Source organism: Culex pipiens, chromosome 2 (assembly GCF_016801865.2).
Source record: "Culex pipiens pallens isolate TS chromosome 2, TS_CPP_V2, whole genome shotgun sequence".
NCBI lineage: Eukaryota > Metazoa > Arthropoda > Insecta > Diptera > Culicidae > Culex > Culex pipiens.
In genome coordinates, this window is record NC_068938.1 from 198,249,025 (window position 1) to 198,264,255 (window position 15,231).

Below are 15,231 nucleotides of genomic sequence, written 5' to 3' on the forward strand. Positions count from 1 at the left end.
TAGGGGATAGCTACCAATTAGAGGATTTATCAGGGAAATCGATCGGTATTTTCCATGCCTCGTTTCTCAAAAAGTTCTAACCTTAGGGTGGACCAGCTATGACATCTTCTTTTAGAATTTTACAACGGCTTTGCCTATAAAAAAACGTCTAGGTACCACCCTAGTAACGGTAAACATAACAACGTTGATGTGCATGCATTGACAAACACTTTATTCTGTAATTAAACAACATAAACATAACTCACTGTATTTTTTTTCCATTGTAAATATTTTCTATTCTGATTTTTCGTGCGTTGTCACTTTTCATTGATTATTTTGTAGATTGTAATTTGTAGCATAAGTATGTAGGCTCCATTCTTGTTTACAGCAGCATAAATTCCCATTGTTGTTGGCCAGTTGAGTCGTAGCAACGTAGATGATTTTCTTTTGCGGTTCTCTGATATTTTTTTGTTAATTTTTCCTAGAAATAAGTAGAAAACGGTTAGAATAATGAATGGTGTGTAGAATTACCAAATACTCTCCAGATTTAGGCCACTAGTTTGCAGTTTTTCCGTTTTCCGAGATTTTTCACGTGAATTCATAAATTTCTTCCCACGTTTGTTTTGTTTCGAAATCTGTCAGCGACGCTGTCAAAGCTTTGCAGGGTTGCTTTTAATGCTGTCAGTTGAATGTTGCAGTATGGTGTTGCGCGACTGTCGCACAAGTTTTAATTTATAGCAACCAAATTTCTATAGATGTGTCAAACTGGCGGTTGATGATTAGATTTTTGGAAGCTGTAAAATTAACCAATGTTTACGAAAGTGCCGAAGGTCAATCAAGGAGTCAATATTTGGATTGATGTTGTTGATTTGAAGCAAAATTTTAAGTGAATACATAAGTTTACGAGTTGTCGGAACATTTCCGATATGGTAGACGCGGTACAAGCTTTGTTTGCGTTTTGAGTTGAGAGGTGGTTTTGATATTCTGCGTTCTATGCTGCGATTGGGAAAGGCCCAATAATATAGACAAGCAGTTATTTTTGATTTTGTTGTTGTTTTTAAGAAACCCTTGCAAGATTTGATGACGGATGCAAACACAATTTCTTTCACTACTACATGGTTTGAATTTTTTTTTCTTTAGTATTTGTTATAAAAGTTAAACAATTGTAGATATGTTTACTTATAGTTAGTTGTTTATTTCTTAATGGATTTATTTTTTAGTTGAAAATATTTGGGTTATGAAAATTTGATCAATTTTCATTGATCAAATTTTCATAAAATTGCGTGGTGTGATGTAACGTTCTGCGTTGATTTGGGAATTTATAGTTTATTTTTTATTTCATTGGTAGAAATAATGCACATCTTTACCCTACTCATATTCTAAGGTTCGTTTCCAATAAGCGAAAGCTTGTTTCTTGGCTGCAGGGTTATAGTATTAGTAAATCTTAAATACCATGGGTACGTTCTTGAGTACGTTGGTCGTATTTTTAGTTTGCTATAAAGTATTGCAAGTTTTGCGTGCGGGGTCGTATCTGTAAATACCAAGAGTGTGCATGTGGGTGGTTAGAAAATTTGCAGTTCAAAATATAGGTGGCAGTAAATACTTAGTTTAAAAAAAAAATGAATTATTCTTAACTATTTGATTCCATTGGGTAACACAAATGTCAAAAATCCTCTGAGTCATGACGAAGAGGGTTGCTGGCTAGAAAAGTTTTCCAACTCGTCCATTTCGATTACGGAGCGGCTGGAATAAAGAAGTGCGCGTCGCGAGCAATCTTTATAAAGTTTAATTTTTTTCCTTTTTACGTTCAATTTTTCTAAGGTAAAAGTGTATATGGTGCGAGTGCTTTGAAGTGAATTAACTTAAATATTTTCCTATCCATTTTTTTGTAGTTCTTTCGAATTATTGAAACTTAAATAAATTTCGCGTCGAACTTCTTTAGTGAAATAATCTTTCGTAAAATAAAAGGTAAAGTAATTGAATTATATTAGGAGTTGTGGGAACTAATTAGTTGCATTGGACAGCAGCGTCGTCCCACGGCGCTTTTTATTACGGGCTGGATTTTTCTTCGCGGGATCTGCGGATTTCGTGCGTCGAGGCGATCAGCTACAAGCGTCGCCATCTTGTCGTTTGGAGGTTAAAGTTCGGATTTTGGGCAAGCTGCCTGGCAGCGCCGCCATCTTGTGCTAGGAGCAATTAAAGGGTCGCAAGCTCGTGTGCCACGTTACGGCCCGCCCATTGGGGTAGCTAAACAGAGGCGAGTGGCAAGTTCGTTAAATTAACCGTAACGAAATTAACGCAGTGGTCGTCAATTGCCACCGTCGTTTAAAGTCACCAAAGAGGTGACAGCCGAGAGCCGGTATTCGCTGTGCGCGCCAATTACGTTCAGTGTTTGCCAGTCCAAGGGGAGGGTTCCCGTGGCCTTTATCGGTTGTGTAGACGGAAACAGTAGTACGTGAAGGCCGGTATTGATACCCCAGCGTCCCTTCCTGCGGAAATAATCCGGATTAGCTCGATTCGTCGTGCGTAGTGCTCTCTGGCCCCGAAACCGGAAGTCTTCCGCCAGCCGCGCCACCCTCTGCACCTTTAATTCGGCCAATTTGCACACGAGCGACCCCCGCGTGTCACCACACCGAACACGCCGGTTATCGGAGCAAACCCAGACGCCATCTTGCGGCCCAAGGCCGAACCGAACGAGTTCGTCGTTTACCAAGCAGCGGACCACTGGGAGGACTACTAAACGCGCCTGTTGCAGCGCGCTGAAGGAACACCACGAAGCGTCGCACACCCCTGGTCGTGCGACATCCACACTGCCAGCAGCGTGTTCATCGGAGCGGCGCCGGCATCGGAGCAACGTGTTCATCGGCGGCGGATTCGCCGCGCTCACGCACACCACCGTAAGCCCGAAAAACCTGCGCAGGTATGTGGGAAAATTTTATCATGGCCATGAGGGTTTTCCCCGGGGGGCTGTCCAATGCTAGGGAGATTGTAGGGGATAGGTTTGTGAGGGATTAAAGAAAGTGAAATGAAAAATCTTTAGTTTTTCTTTGTTTCGACGGAGTAAAAAGTTTGGTGGTTCTTGGAACCAGAAATAAATTCATGCCTTAAATCACTCACACTGTTTTATTATTTACGTTCTTTACGTTCGGTTTTGAATATCCATTCCTTATTTTCCGATTCTCTTTAGAGTTTTGAATGGTTGAAAAGTGTTTCGCTGTGAACTTTCTGGATTCAAATAGTCGATTAAGGCTTTGTTTGCCACACTGTTTATTATCTACCTGATTTCGAGCAACTCTTGGTATTGAACAGATCTGACGTTTCGCGCATTTAAACCGTATTAACGACCCTGAAAGAATTAAACCTCATGCTTAGTCGGGCAATTAAAACATGACCAGTGGTCTCTCAACTTGAGAGTGGCGCATAAGCCACTGTGTTACAGGCTTTCCCTAGCTCGGTTTGGTGAACGGTTACAAACTTTCACTATTTTTCTCTTAAATCATCTTCGAAACTGGTTTAAAACATTGAAAACCAAAATTAAACTATTTTAAGTGCGCTTATAATGCTCCTCGGGAAAAATTCAAGAAATATTCGTATTTATTCTTGGTTTTACCGAAACATCAATGATCATGCCATTTTCCAAACAAATCAATACTTTTTTGCTAGTAAAGTTATGTTTTAAATTGATATCGATTAAATGCATTGTGTAATTTAGCTTTATTTTATTTTTTATCCAATTAAATTTTATATCTGCCAATTATGGTTATTTTAATTAAAATTATCTTTTTTTCAAATAAGAAATGGTAATTTTGGCTAATTTATAATAAAAATTCAATTATTTTAACATTTCGATTTCTTTTGAAGCATAAAAATAATATTGATGGAAATGAAATTTTTAATGTTTTTTTTTTTTCATTAATTTATTGAATTTATTTTCAAGTACCTCAAACTTTTTGAATCATCTAATAACGCATAAAATATTGTAGATGCCAGAATACAAAAAAAAACAAACTCTGTACATAAAAAAAATGTATCGTTATTTCAAAAAAAGTTTCTCTTAAAATTTAAAAAAATGTTTTAATTTCATTTCGAAAAAGAATTTTACATATTTATTCTATTCCATCGTATCAATTATTGCAATTCATGAGTTGATGATACAGAGTTGTTATACAAATGTGAAAAGTTAGAAAATTATTGGAAAAAATATAATTTTAGCAGTATGCAATGAATGAAATTTTTCTTGTAAAAAATCACAAAAGCTGATCAAGATATCAGATCAGGTATGCATACTTAAAATTAATACGAAAATCACAAATTACAGAATTCAACAAAAAAATCAGGTCAGAAGTTATTCAAATTCATTTCCTTATCACGTTTAAGTATAAGTTTATTTAACATGCTGCAAAACTTGTTTTTTTCAGCACTCGTCGTATTTATCCAACTTGGCATTGTGCTGAAAAATCACCATTTTGCAACTAGAAGTTAAATAATTTTTCGCAGTAATTTTGAGTTTTTGACCCAGAAGGAGCGTAACCGTATAAATTATCTTCTTTATTCAATGTTTATCATTTTCCAATGTTTTTCACCATGAGACATGTGTTGCTCTAATAAATCATTTTTAACGCGTTTTAATATTTTATCCAATTTTATCTTTATTTAGTGCGTAGAATTTTTGTTATAACCTTTGTTTCATTTCTTTGAAATTTGTTAACTTTATCATTTAAAATCAAACAAAATGTGAACTTCCCTAATCATTCCCGGCCTCCCCACTGCAACCATGTTACGACCAATTAATTACTTCGACCAGTGTGGAGGCACAGCGGCGGCCTAGTTTCTTTCTCTTTTTTTATGACATCCAGCAACACCCAGGTCCCAATTCCGGTGAAAAGCGGGCTTACACACCCGCAATTTTTATGACCCCGAGCACTTTTCCAGTGAATTTGCGCAGTTGTTTGCCGATGTGTGGTCATCGGTGCCAACAAGTGCCATAAAAATTGAAGTCCTATGAGGATACAGGGAAGGATATCCTTCTCACACAGGTCGTGGAATTTCTCCGGAGAGTCGTATTTCCGAGGAAGTGACCTTAGGAGCGATGATTAGCAAAAATAAAATGAAAAAGGGTTTTCCTCGCTGGTGACGCGACCTTAACGGATCTCCTGGGAAAAGCCTAATGACCAAAGTTTTGGGAGAAAAAAAAGTTCGACGTTCCGGGCGCGAATACAATCATTTTTCAAGATTGGCTAGCCGAGATATGCAACCCGCACAACAATTTATAAACTCGTTTTTTGTTGTTTCGCGTATATTTTGTTGTAATTTAATGTGAATTTCGTGCTGCGAAGTGATTTGCAGCGGAAACTTGGGAAAGCTTTTTAGCCGGAATCAAAGTCCACAAATTTTAGTGTCACCCAAACGTGGCTGAATCCAACTAGAGGTTGTTGAAGAAACTTTTCTCAGTGTTTGTTTTTTGTTCGCCCCCTTGAATTCACTTTTCCCGCTTGCCATAAATTCTCATAATTCAACTTTAATTGCAATATTCTCCAAGGGACTTTCACGCACATACACACACACACTTCCCTACCCATTAATTGCTGTTTCATATCCTTGGGGCCAGCGCGAGCCACCACGTGGTGAAGAGTTTTTCCCCCTCCCCAGGTTGTGATGACCAACCCGCGAACAGCACTTTGGGACCTCAACCAGCAGCGCCGCCGAGAAAGCAAAAAAGCCGGTGTGGCAGCCAGGGAACCATTAATATCAGTTAACGGTGACATCTTACTCCTCGGTTTGTTTCCCTGGATGTTGGTGGTTGTGGTGGTGGTTGGGTTTTTCTTTGTTTTTGTCACTTTCTTTTCTTTTTTCTGAGGGCAAAAGTCTTAATGGAGTCACCGGGGAATGGAGCTCAGCGGTTTTGTCGCAGAAGGTTTTTCAACAGGTTTACGAAATCAAAGCATGATTTAAATTGTTGAAAGTTTATTCCCTGCTCATGAAATATTCAAATTGTGTTGGACTTTCCAGTAAAAAATACAACCAACTTAAAAAATCAAATCTGGAGCAACATTTGAAAAAGGAAAAACAAGCATTTTGACAGCTGAAACTTTTTTCAGATACCGAGACATTAATTAAGTGTTCAACTAACCCGCAATGTTGAATTGTACCAGGGGAGACCAACTTGCGTTTTACACTTCGAGTTTTGTGAAAAAATACCTAAAGTTTGTGGTACAGCAAAATAGTTCGAATTGACCAAATGCTTTTTTTAAGAATTACGTTTATCATTTCTAGACTACTTTTTCAAATGTTCATATTACCAAATATAATTTGAAAATTCTATATTTTATTTTTTACAAATAAAAGCTTATGTAATAAGTTGCAACATAATGAGTCTTTCAGCACAAATCGTACATTTAACCAAACAAGGTTCTACAGAGTTTTAAAAATCTGACGGGTGATTAAAAAAATAGAATTTTATGCAATTCAGAAAAAAAAAAACACTTTTTAATATTTTTTTAAGTAAAACGTTTGTTTCCCAGTTTAGTTTTGGCGTCCGTTTGTTACAAACATCAAAACAGTGTCGAAAAGTACTATTTTTCTATAGGAGTGTAGTTTTTTGAGCGCTGAAAAGTTCAACATTTCAGCATTTGTATCGAATTCGCTGAACTTTTCTGCATGAATTATGAATTGCAAAAAGTATGTTTTATGTATTGGTTCAAAGATAAATTTTTGGTTATAGATATATTTGATAAAACATGTTTTTTTTTAATTTTTAATGCAACTTTTTATTGAATTAGTATTTAACATCTCCATTAAAAAAATATGCAATAATTTCAGTTGTTTAAAGCATTTATTGAAGCATTTATTCAATTCTACATATTTACTAAACTATACTTAAAACCATTAAAACCAAACTACAACAAGAAATTCACTTTTTCATCCATCAGCTAAAGCTGTTAATTTACTGCAACATAAATGATTATGTAACCCAAAGCGTCAAGGAACTAATTCAACTTATTGTAACTTAATTACCATTAAAAATAAAATGTACTGAAAGAAAGATAAAACTTACTTAAAATAACAATTTTTGTTGTTTCGTGCATAATTCTATTGAAAAGGGATTAACTGGTGTATTTTATAAATCATAATATTAAAAAATTTCATTTATTACAAAATCACTTCATATATCAATAATATTTCCCCTAAACCTTATGATTATCTGCGTTTTGAAAGTTGTTATCAGATATTTGATGCTGTGTACAAGCAATTTGTTTTTGACTTTACATTAGAGAGGCTTAAGGACAATGAATAGCATTCCAAAATCTTAGCTTGCAGAGGATTGAGGGCCATATATGTAAAAAATAGAAAGTTCATAAAAAATAATTAACAATATAACTTAGTTGAAATTCATATTTTTTTACTTGGTATGCTCTGAATAAAAAAAAATGCTCTCGTTGAATAAAAGTTTAACTGAATTAATCGGAAAGTTTGATAAATTTGCGATGTTATTTTATCACAATTTAAGTGGAATATTTGAAATTACACATACAAATATCTTAATTTACATATTTTAAGAGGTAATATTACGCATTTTTCTAAACCATTTTTTTATTGCTCAATTTTCCCTGATATTTTTTGTAGATAAATAAAGTTGTTTTTAAGCATTTTAATCCTTTGAAAATTTGTATTTATTTGACCGCAAAAAGTTGTAAAACAGCTATCATAAAAAATTAACATAACAAAAGAAATTAAAAACTCAAAATAAGGAATAAATATCGTTATGCAAATTGACGTAAGGTTTGAAAACATGAAAAATTGCCCATTTCTTTTAACCTACTTTAATCTACTACACAGTGAAACTATTTTAGTTTTGAAATTGTATAAATTAGTTGTCCTTTTTTTCAGTGGTAAATAAAACGATTTAACTTAAACTAATCATCTTCATTAATATTGACTGATTTTATAGTAAAAGTACATAAAAAATAGGCATAATGCAACCATCAATATTTGTAGCCTTTCAAAATTTATATTTGAATGGTTTTTGTTTCCTTTCATAGAACAACTGATCCCTGAGAAATAATTTGTTTTGGACTTTTTCATAAATTTACACTATTTTTTCGTATTTGTTGTAAAAATAATGATAAAGCATACTAGACCTAATTGTTTAAATCTAAATCTCAATTGTTCAAAAAACTATCACAAATATCAATGTAAAATGTAAGCAACTTTTTTAAAATTAAAATAAGAGTGTATTTAGAACACAATTCGATTATTCAATATATTCATAAACAAAACATATTACAAAATCTTGAAGTCTCATTATAACACATGTCATTGTCTGTTTTTTTTTAGATAACGATTTGCTATGAACTTTAAAAAATGATTGCTTAGTTTAAAAAAGGTTTGATTGATAAATGGACAACAAACCTAATATTTATGTTTGAAAAATTGTCGAGTTATTATTTGCAAATTATGTTGAAATTAACAAATTCTAGTTGAATTTTTCAGTTTTCTTTTATTAAATTCATCAATTCATTCAAAGAAACAATCAGTTTGGTTTCTTTTTAAGACATATGAACTGTAACCAAAAATACAAAATAAGCGAAATCACTCCGTAACTTAAAATGTGTTAGTTCAGAGAAATATTTTCTTATTTAATTTTGCTTTAACTTTGTTCGGAAAGGGAAATTACACGTAAATATTTGTAAATTTCCACATTTTTATGCTTAAATTGTAGAGTTTTTTAGAGGTCCAATAAGCACTGGGATACGCTATGTTTATAGGATTTTTTCAAATAAAAATTCTTAAATTGTACACTACCAGACATGAAATTTAAAAAAAAAGTTCAGATGTAATACTAAAATGATTTTTATGCTAAGTTGTGGGACAGAAATTTTAAAGAAACAATAACATTGAAATTGTTTGGCTTATTTGATTGAAGCATGTTTTTCCAAATTATTATTATTATTTTAACTGTGTTAAATCTTTCTTTCTTCAATTTACTCAAATCATCCGTCAACCAAGCCTCCCTCTTTACTTTCCTTTTAAAGTAACACAGCCAAATCCCACTTTTTCTTTTCTCTCCAAACACTATTCACACAATGCCAGCCAGCGAGAGAGAGGGGCCTCGAGGGGCCATATAACTAAATGGATCCGGCTATTAGAACCGGCTTAAACTTTTTCCACATGGAAAAATCACCAACATTCCCTCCCCCTCCTCATCACTCACAAAAAACAGAAAACAGTTGAAAAGCAACGGCAAAATTGAGTGAAACAATAGAACAAATGCTTCGGCTCCGGATATTCATAATTTTATTCATATTTTCCCCTACCCCACTTCTCTCCTTCCAATTTTCCACCCCCTTTAAATTTTCAATGATGTGATTGACTAGAGAGCGTAGTGGGGGAGAGAAAGGGGAGCGAGTTTTCCCCAGCCCAGATGAGCCATGACGGCATTGGAAGTCGTCCTCGTCGTGGCGTTGTCGTCGTGGGAAAAATGGCTCCAAATGCGTCGTGTCGCTGTTGATTGTTATGTAAATTGATTCCCGCTGAAAATGGCGCAATATTTAGACTGGATGGCATTTCGTTTTTTTTAACTTTTGGTGGAAAAGAAAGTGTTGCAATCTTTTTTTTTTGTAAAAGATTGTATGAAACTTAAGCAAAATTGCATGCAAGTCTAGCATGCAAGAAGTTATGTGGTGCAATTTCAGCACAAAGTTACTTAAATATTTTAGGTGAATCAATCATGAAGATTTTCCTCAACTCTGTTTGCCTCATTGGAGTTGGGCGAGGAAAAAAGTGATTACACTTTGTTTCATTTTAGCGCGCAACAAAATGAAGCCATCGATACACACTCTGTTTCTGGTTGGCTGGCAACACTTTCACCGTCAGAGAAAACAAAAAAACGACGAATTTAATTTGATGTGATTTGGTTTCGACAAATTGAAACTCATTTTAGGCAATGGCTTCGAAATCGTATGCAAATTGATTCGTCGCGAGAATGGTGATTTGGGGAAATTGTTTGAGATTTTTGTAGCAATTGTTAAGGATTTCACTGATGAACGTATTTCTTCTAATTTCTTTTACAGAATGTCCACCCGCGATGGACGGGATGGAGCGATTTGCGTGTCCCACGCCGGACAGACAGGGCCGGTATCGGTGTATAGACGACCACGTGCTCTGCGACGGGTTCATCGACTGCCCCGAGGGCGAGGACGAGGACCGGCAGGCGTGCATGTTCTACAAAACGGTAAGTTTGAATCATCGATTTTATCTTAATATCTTGAAACAGAGCAATTCAATGCATTTAAGTTTGAGTAATTCTTGTAGAATTGAAGTTAAAATAATTATCTGAATACATATTTTGTTAAATCATGAAAAAGTTTTAAAACAGTTTTGAAAAGTTGTTTTTTTTAGTACCCAAATTCCTTCCAAACTTCCCTAACTCCAATTTCGCGTGCACTATTTGAGCAACAATTCATGTCCAATAAACTCGCTTCTGATGGGGCAAACCGTATCAGATTGAGCTTCACTCATAATTTCGTCCTTCGGCCTCCTCTCCTTGTCCCAACCAACTTGTTGTAGGAAGCACAAAGAAAGCCCGCTCGGTAAGTTCCGTACTAATCGTCGTCACCATTTCGTGCTCTGTTCCGTCTTATCGGACAGCAATAAAACAACGCTGACTTGGGGGGAAACCTTCACCATAATAATAAGAAGAAAGCGTCATGAAGCATGAAACATGAGAGATGAAAGTGAGTGAGTGAAGGCGAAATAACCACAATCAAACAGCACCCCCAACCACCCGACACACACACACACACAATAATAGCGATAATAATATTTTTAATCCGATTATGACACCCTCTTGAGGAGGAGGTTGGCGAGGGGCTCCCACCCCCACCATCTCAAGAAAGCGCTCTTAGTTATCGCGACAACGTAATCTTTCTTTTAGGGAAAGGTGGCGCAGAAGCATGTTGCTCTAGGGAGGTGGAACATGAATCGGGACAAGATGGTGCTTGCTCACTTGGGGTGAACAGGATTTTAGGGATTTTTTTAGAAATAATTATAACTATAGTCTAACATTTTGACAAAAAAAAAACAGAATAAACCTTAAAAGCTTTTAATGAAGGTATTTCATACCTTTTTTTCAGAATGTCAATTTCAGTGACTTTATCTGACGAAACAATTTGTGTCTTGGCTTAAATTTTAAATTTTAAGCTTATTTTGTATTCCCATTAAATATTATTATCAATTCCTTGCCTGCTTGTAATTTCATATTTTCCAGATACTTTTTGATTAGTTGTTTGTTTCAAAAACCAAAAAAAATCAATAATAAAAAACTTTGTTGATACATAGAAACATCGAATGTTGGCCAAACACGCGGAAAAGGTTATAAAAAATATATCTAGAATAAACATATCTTTGGCGAACAATTTGAAAATTTAATTTCAAAACTTTGTAAAAATTTAAAAAATCAAATAAATTTATAAATTGTTAAACAAACAGCAAACAATTTTCATTTTCTAAATTAATCTGGGCATCAAAATTCGGTAAAATTGAAATAAAACTCAACAAAAATTTACCTTTCATATGATTTTGTTATGAAATCAACTATCCAAATAGGTATTACAAAATATAAAGAAATCATGAATTGTACTTAATCATTCAGTTCAAAATTTCAAAACATTAGGGTGCAAAATAAATACATTTTTGAAAATTTTAAAATAGATTGTAGATTTTTTATTATTTTATTGTTAATTATTATTGCATTATTTAAATAAGCAAATATTACGAAAAACGAAAGCAACAATAAACTCGTAACTGTTGTTTGAAAAATAATGATGTTAAATATTTTTTGATTCGCACTTATTTAATTTCGAGTGATAATTTGACTAACAAACTTTGGAAAACGAAAAAAAAAATATTTTTTTTGTAAATTTTACATTTGTACAAATAAGCTCGAATTAGATATGTTTAAAAAGTTGTCAAAAACAAACTGTAATTAAACCTCGAAAAATGTGTAAATTTACATGTTTTTTTGAGTAATTGTAGATTATCATTAGTATATTTCTTTATTTTATTTTTTAAATGTCATACACACAATTTTTAATTTTTGCTTTTTGGGTGTTTTTGAAACCGCCTTGAGTCAGGAGTATTCAAAAACATCCAAAAAGCAAACAAAAAAATAAGGTCAGATTACGATATGAAAAGGATTGATTATTGACACGTCAAACTTTGGGGACATTCGTAAACCACGTAGAAACTTTCTTGAAAAATGCTGACCAAATTCATTTTTGATATTCTAGTCTAGTTATAGGTTAAAATTACAAAAATATTGAATTATAAATCCATATTTCAGCCTTTTCTAAAGAGATATTTTGACATTGGAAAAGACACAATATGTGATGAAAACAAAAATGATTTGTAGATATTTTGCAAATTTTTGAGAGTAGCATACAATTTATAATGGCCTTATCAAGAATCATTTATGTTTTCCAATAAATTTGCTATACTAAGTCTGGTTTTAATTTGGATTTTTTTTTGTAACAAATATGTTTTCTTTTTCTTGATGTCATTCTAGAATACTAAAATTAAACATAGATGTCGCATAGCTTTTTTAATCAAGAAAATATTATTGTTTTTTTAATGCTAAACATATTCCCACAACTCAAATTCTAAATTTCTGTAATGTGGGCATAAAATGATCGATTCGTTTTCATAGATTTCAAGAGAAATAGCTTAAGTACTTCAAATTTTCACAAAACTACGTGTTAGAAAAAATGAAATTTCATTTTTTCCCAATATTGTAAACCGAAAAAGGTGCCCCAACCCCTCTTTGATTTGTTAAAACTTTGCTCTAAGGGATATGTTTGGTCTCTGGTCGTAAAACCGAAGTCCATTTTTTAATACCTCGTGACGGAGTGGTGGTACGACACCTTCATTTTTTTGGAGTTTGCTAAGACACGGTTAATTCAATAAAGCTCGAAACTGTTACGAGATAGAATTTTGTTGTCAATAAGACTTGTTTGTGAAATTGGACGCTAGATTGGACAGATTACTCAAAATTTAGAAAAAAAAATTTGCCAAAGAAACTTAAAATATAAATTATGGGAAATTTAATGAACTTTTAGAAGTTTCATTTTTTTCATTTGAAACGTACAGTCATCCCTTAATTCGGAACAGTTTACAGATCGGCCAATGTTCAACAAATCATAGAAAATCGATAATTATAATTATAATTATAATTGAACATCATGATTTGCGTTTACCTTCATGTGAAAGCTTTTCTTGCGATCTTTCGAATGATGTATAGACCAGCTGTACATTTTTACGTTTTATATCAAGTTTTCTAAGAAAAACATTGACCCTTGAAATCCACAAATTCGGAACACTTTTTTTCTTATTATGTAAACAAACTTTTTTTTTCTTTCCAGGAGAACATATTTTTTACCAAATAATGACTTTACACTCTGAAACCAATAAAACTCATGCTTAGTAATGAATTATGAATGGTCTGATAACTTTTTTGTGAAAACATCAGTCAATTTCAGGTGTTCCACCAGGGTTACCAGGTCAAAATTTGGGAAATCTGGCAAAGTATCGATCAAAAATCTGGAAAAATCTGGCAGACGAAAATCTAACAAATCTCAATGGTGAAGATGGGAGAGGATATAAATGAATTTAAAAGTTTGTAGAGTTCCAATGTTTTAACTGATTTTAAGGCCTGAAAAGGTAGAATATACCTTTCATTTAAGAAAAACACATTCTAATATTTTTGATTTTCAATTAAAATCTTTCATTTTAATCAAAAAGTTGTACAAAATGGGCATAATGTTAAAAATCTGGCAAAATCTGTCAATTTCTGGCACTGAGAAAAATGAATCTTTATTCTGGCTGACACTTGAAAAATCTGGCATTCCCAGATTTATCTGTCAACCTGGCAACCCTGTGTTCCACAATTGTGGGAGAAACAATAACATCCCACAATCATGGAACAGGCAATTTGGAGGCAGTGTTTTGCTGCTCTGGATAAAATAGTCTGGAAATGCAGTTTTTGTTTAAAAAGTACTACTTTTACTAGTGAAATAGCAAGAGAATGTCCAAATAAAGGCCCTAAAAATAGCAGGGTCGGCAGAAAAGTTGCATTTTGCATCCTATTGACAAATTATTACAAAAGTGTTCCGAATTTGTGGGTGTTCCGAACATGTGGGATGACTGTAATGTTTCGTTTTAAAATTAAGTGTTTTTTGTAACTTTTTAAAGTGTTTAAACATTTTATAATGTTTTAGAGCTTGGAAAAACAAAATAAAATGATGTACAAACAAGGTGGATTTGCATGTATTCTTCACAATTTATTTGAATTTTACCAAAACCACTACTTTGGTTAAAGGGTTAGAATACTGGCAAAACTTTAACTTTTTTTTCTTATCTGTTTTCAGGGTTTTAAAACATACATTATCAACTCCTAACAAAATTAATTCGAAGACACTTGGTTGTATCTTTGCCGAGACTATTTGAAGTTGGCTGTTTCAAAAAACGGGTGCCACGATATTTCAACACTGATTCGACCAAATCGGTTCAAAATGTTGGTGGAAACTCGTTAAACCGGTCTAGTGTGCATGACGAAGGCCAATCTTCAAAAAAATTATTTAAAACAGCTTTTCATTATTATTTTTTTTTTTTTGATTCAAAATTTAAAAATCTGGCTTCGTCATGCACACGGGTTATTCTTTAGACATACCTAATTCTCCAAATTCCAAACTTCAAATATCATCCAATTTGGTTCATCCAATAACGAGATATCGTGGCAAATCATCTCGCTCGATGTTTCGAGAAAAACGATCAGAAAGTTTGACAATCTGCGTTTACTCAGTTTAATGATAAAATATCTTCATGGAACTTTCAGGAGGGAAATCATCTTTTTTGTGGATTTGATTATTTTTTTTTTAAATATATAAAATTTTCTGAATTCCTACATGTTTGTAACTCCTCAAGGATGCTTTTTGCCTTTCTTACTAAAGAAAGGTATAGGTTTTACTTTAAGGCTGGACGTCATTTTCATCTTCGTAAATATGTCGATTCAGCATGAATTTTAATCGGAAAAATCGTCAAAAAATCACACTGCATCGATTTTTGACGCTCTATCGATTCACCTTGACAGAACTCGTCTATCTCCAACCCTCGTATTTTGAGAAAATAAATTCCGTGGAGTTCGAGTGATGTCCGTGTGTGGTAAAATTTTTGCCAAATTTTGTGTCACGTAATCCTCGG

General features: G+C 33.6%; 1 protein-coding gene across 1 annotated transcript in view; it reads left to right on the plus strand.

The window, feature by feature from the left end:
• Positions 1 to 15,231, plus strand: part of LOC120412772 (uncharacterized) — a 138,695-nt gene that overhangs the window by 109,019 nt on the left and 14,445 nt on the right. The window contains exon 2 of the mRNA XM_039573367.2: positions 10,050 to 10,210. Within this exon, the coding sequence (XP_039429301.1) occupies positions 10,050 to 10,210 (161 nt within the window). The remainder of the gene's footprint in view (positions 1 to 10,049; positions 10,211 to 15,231) is intronic.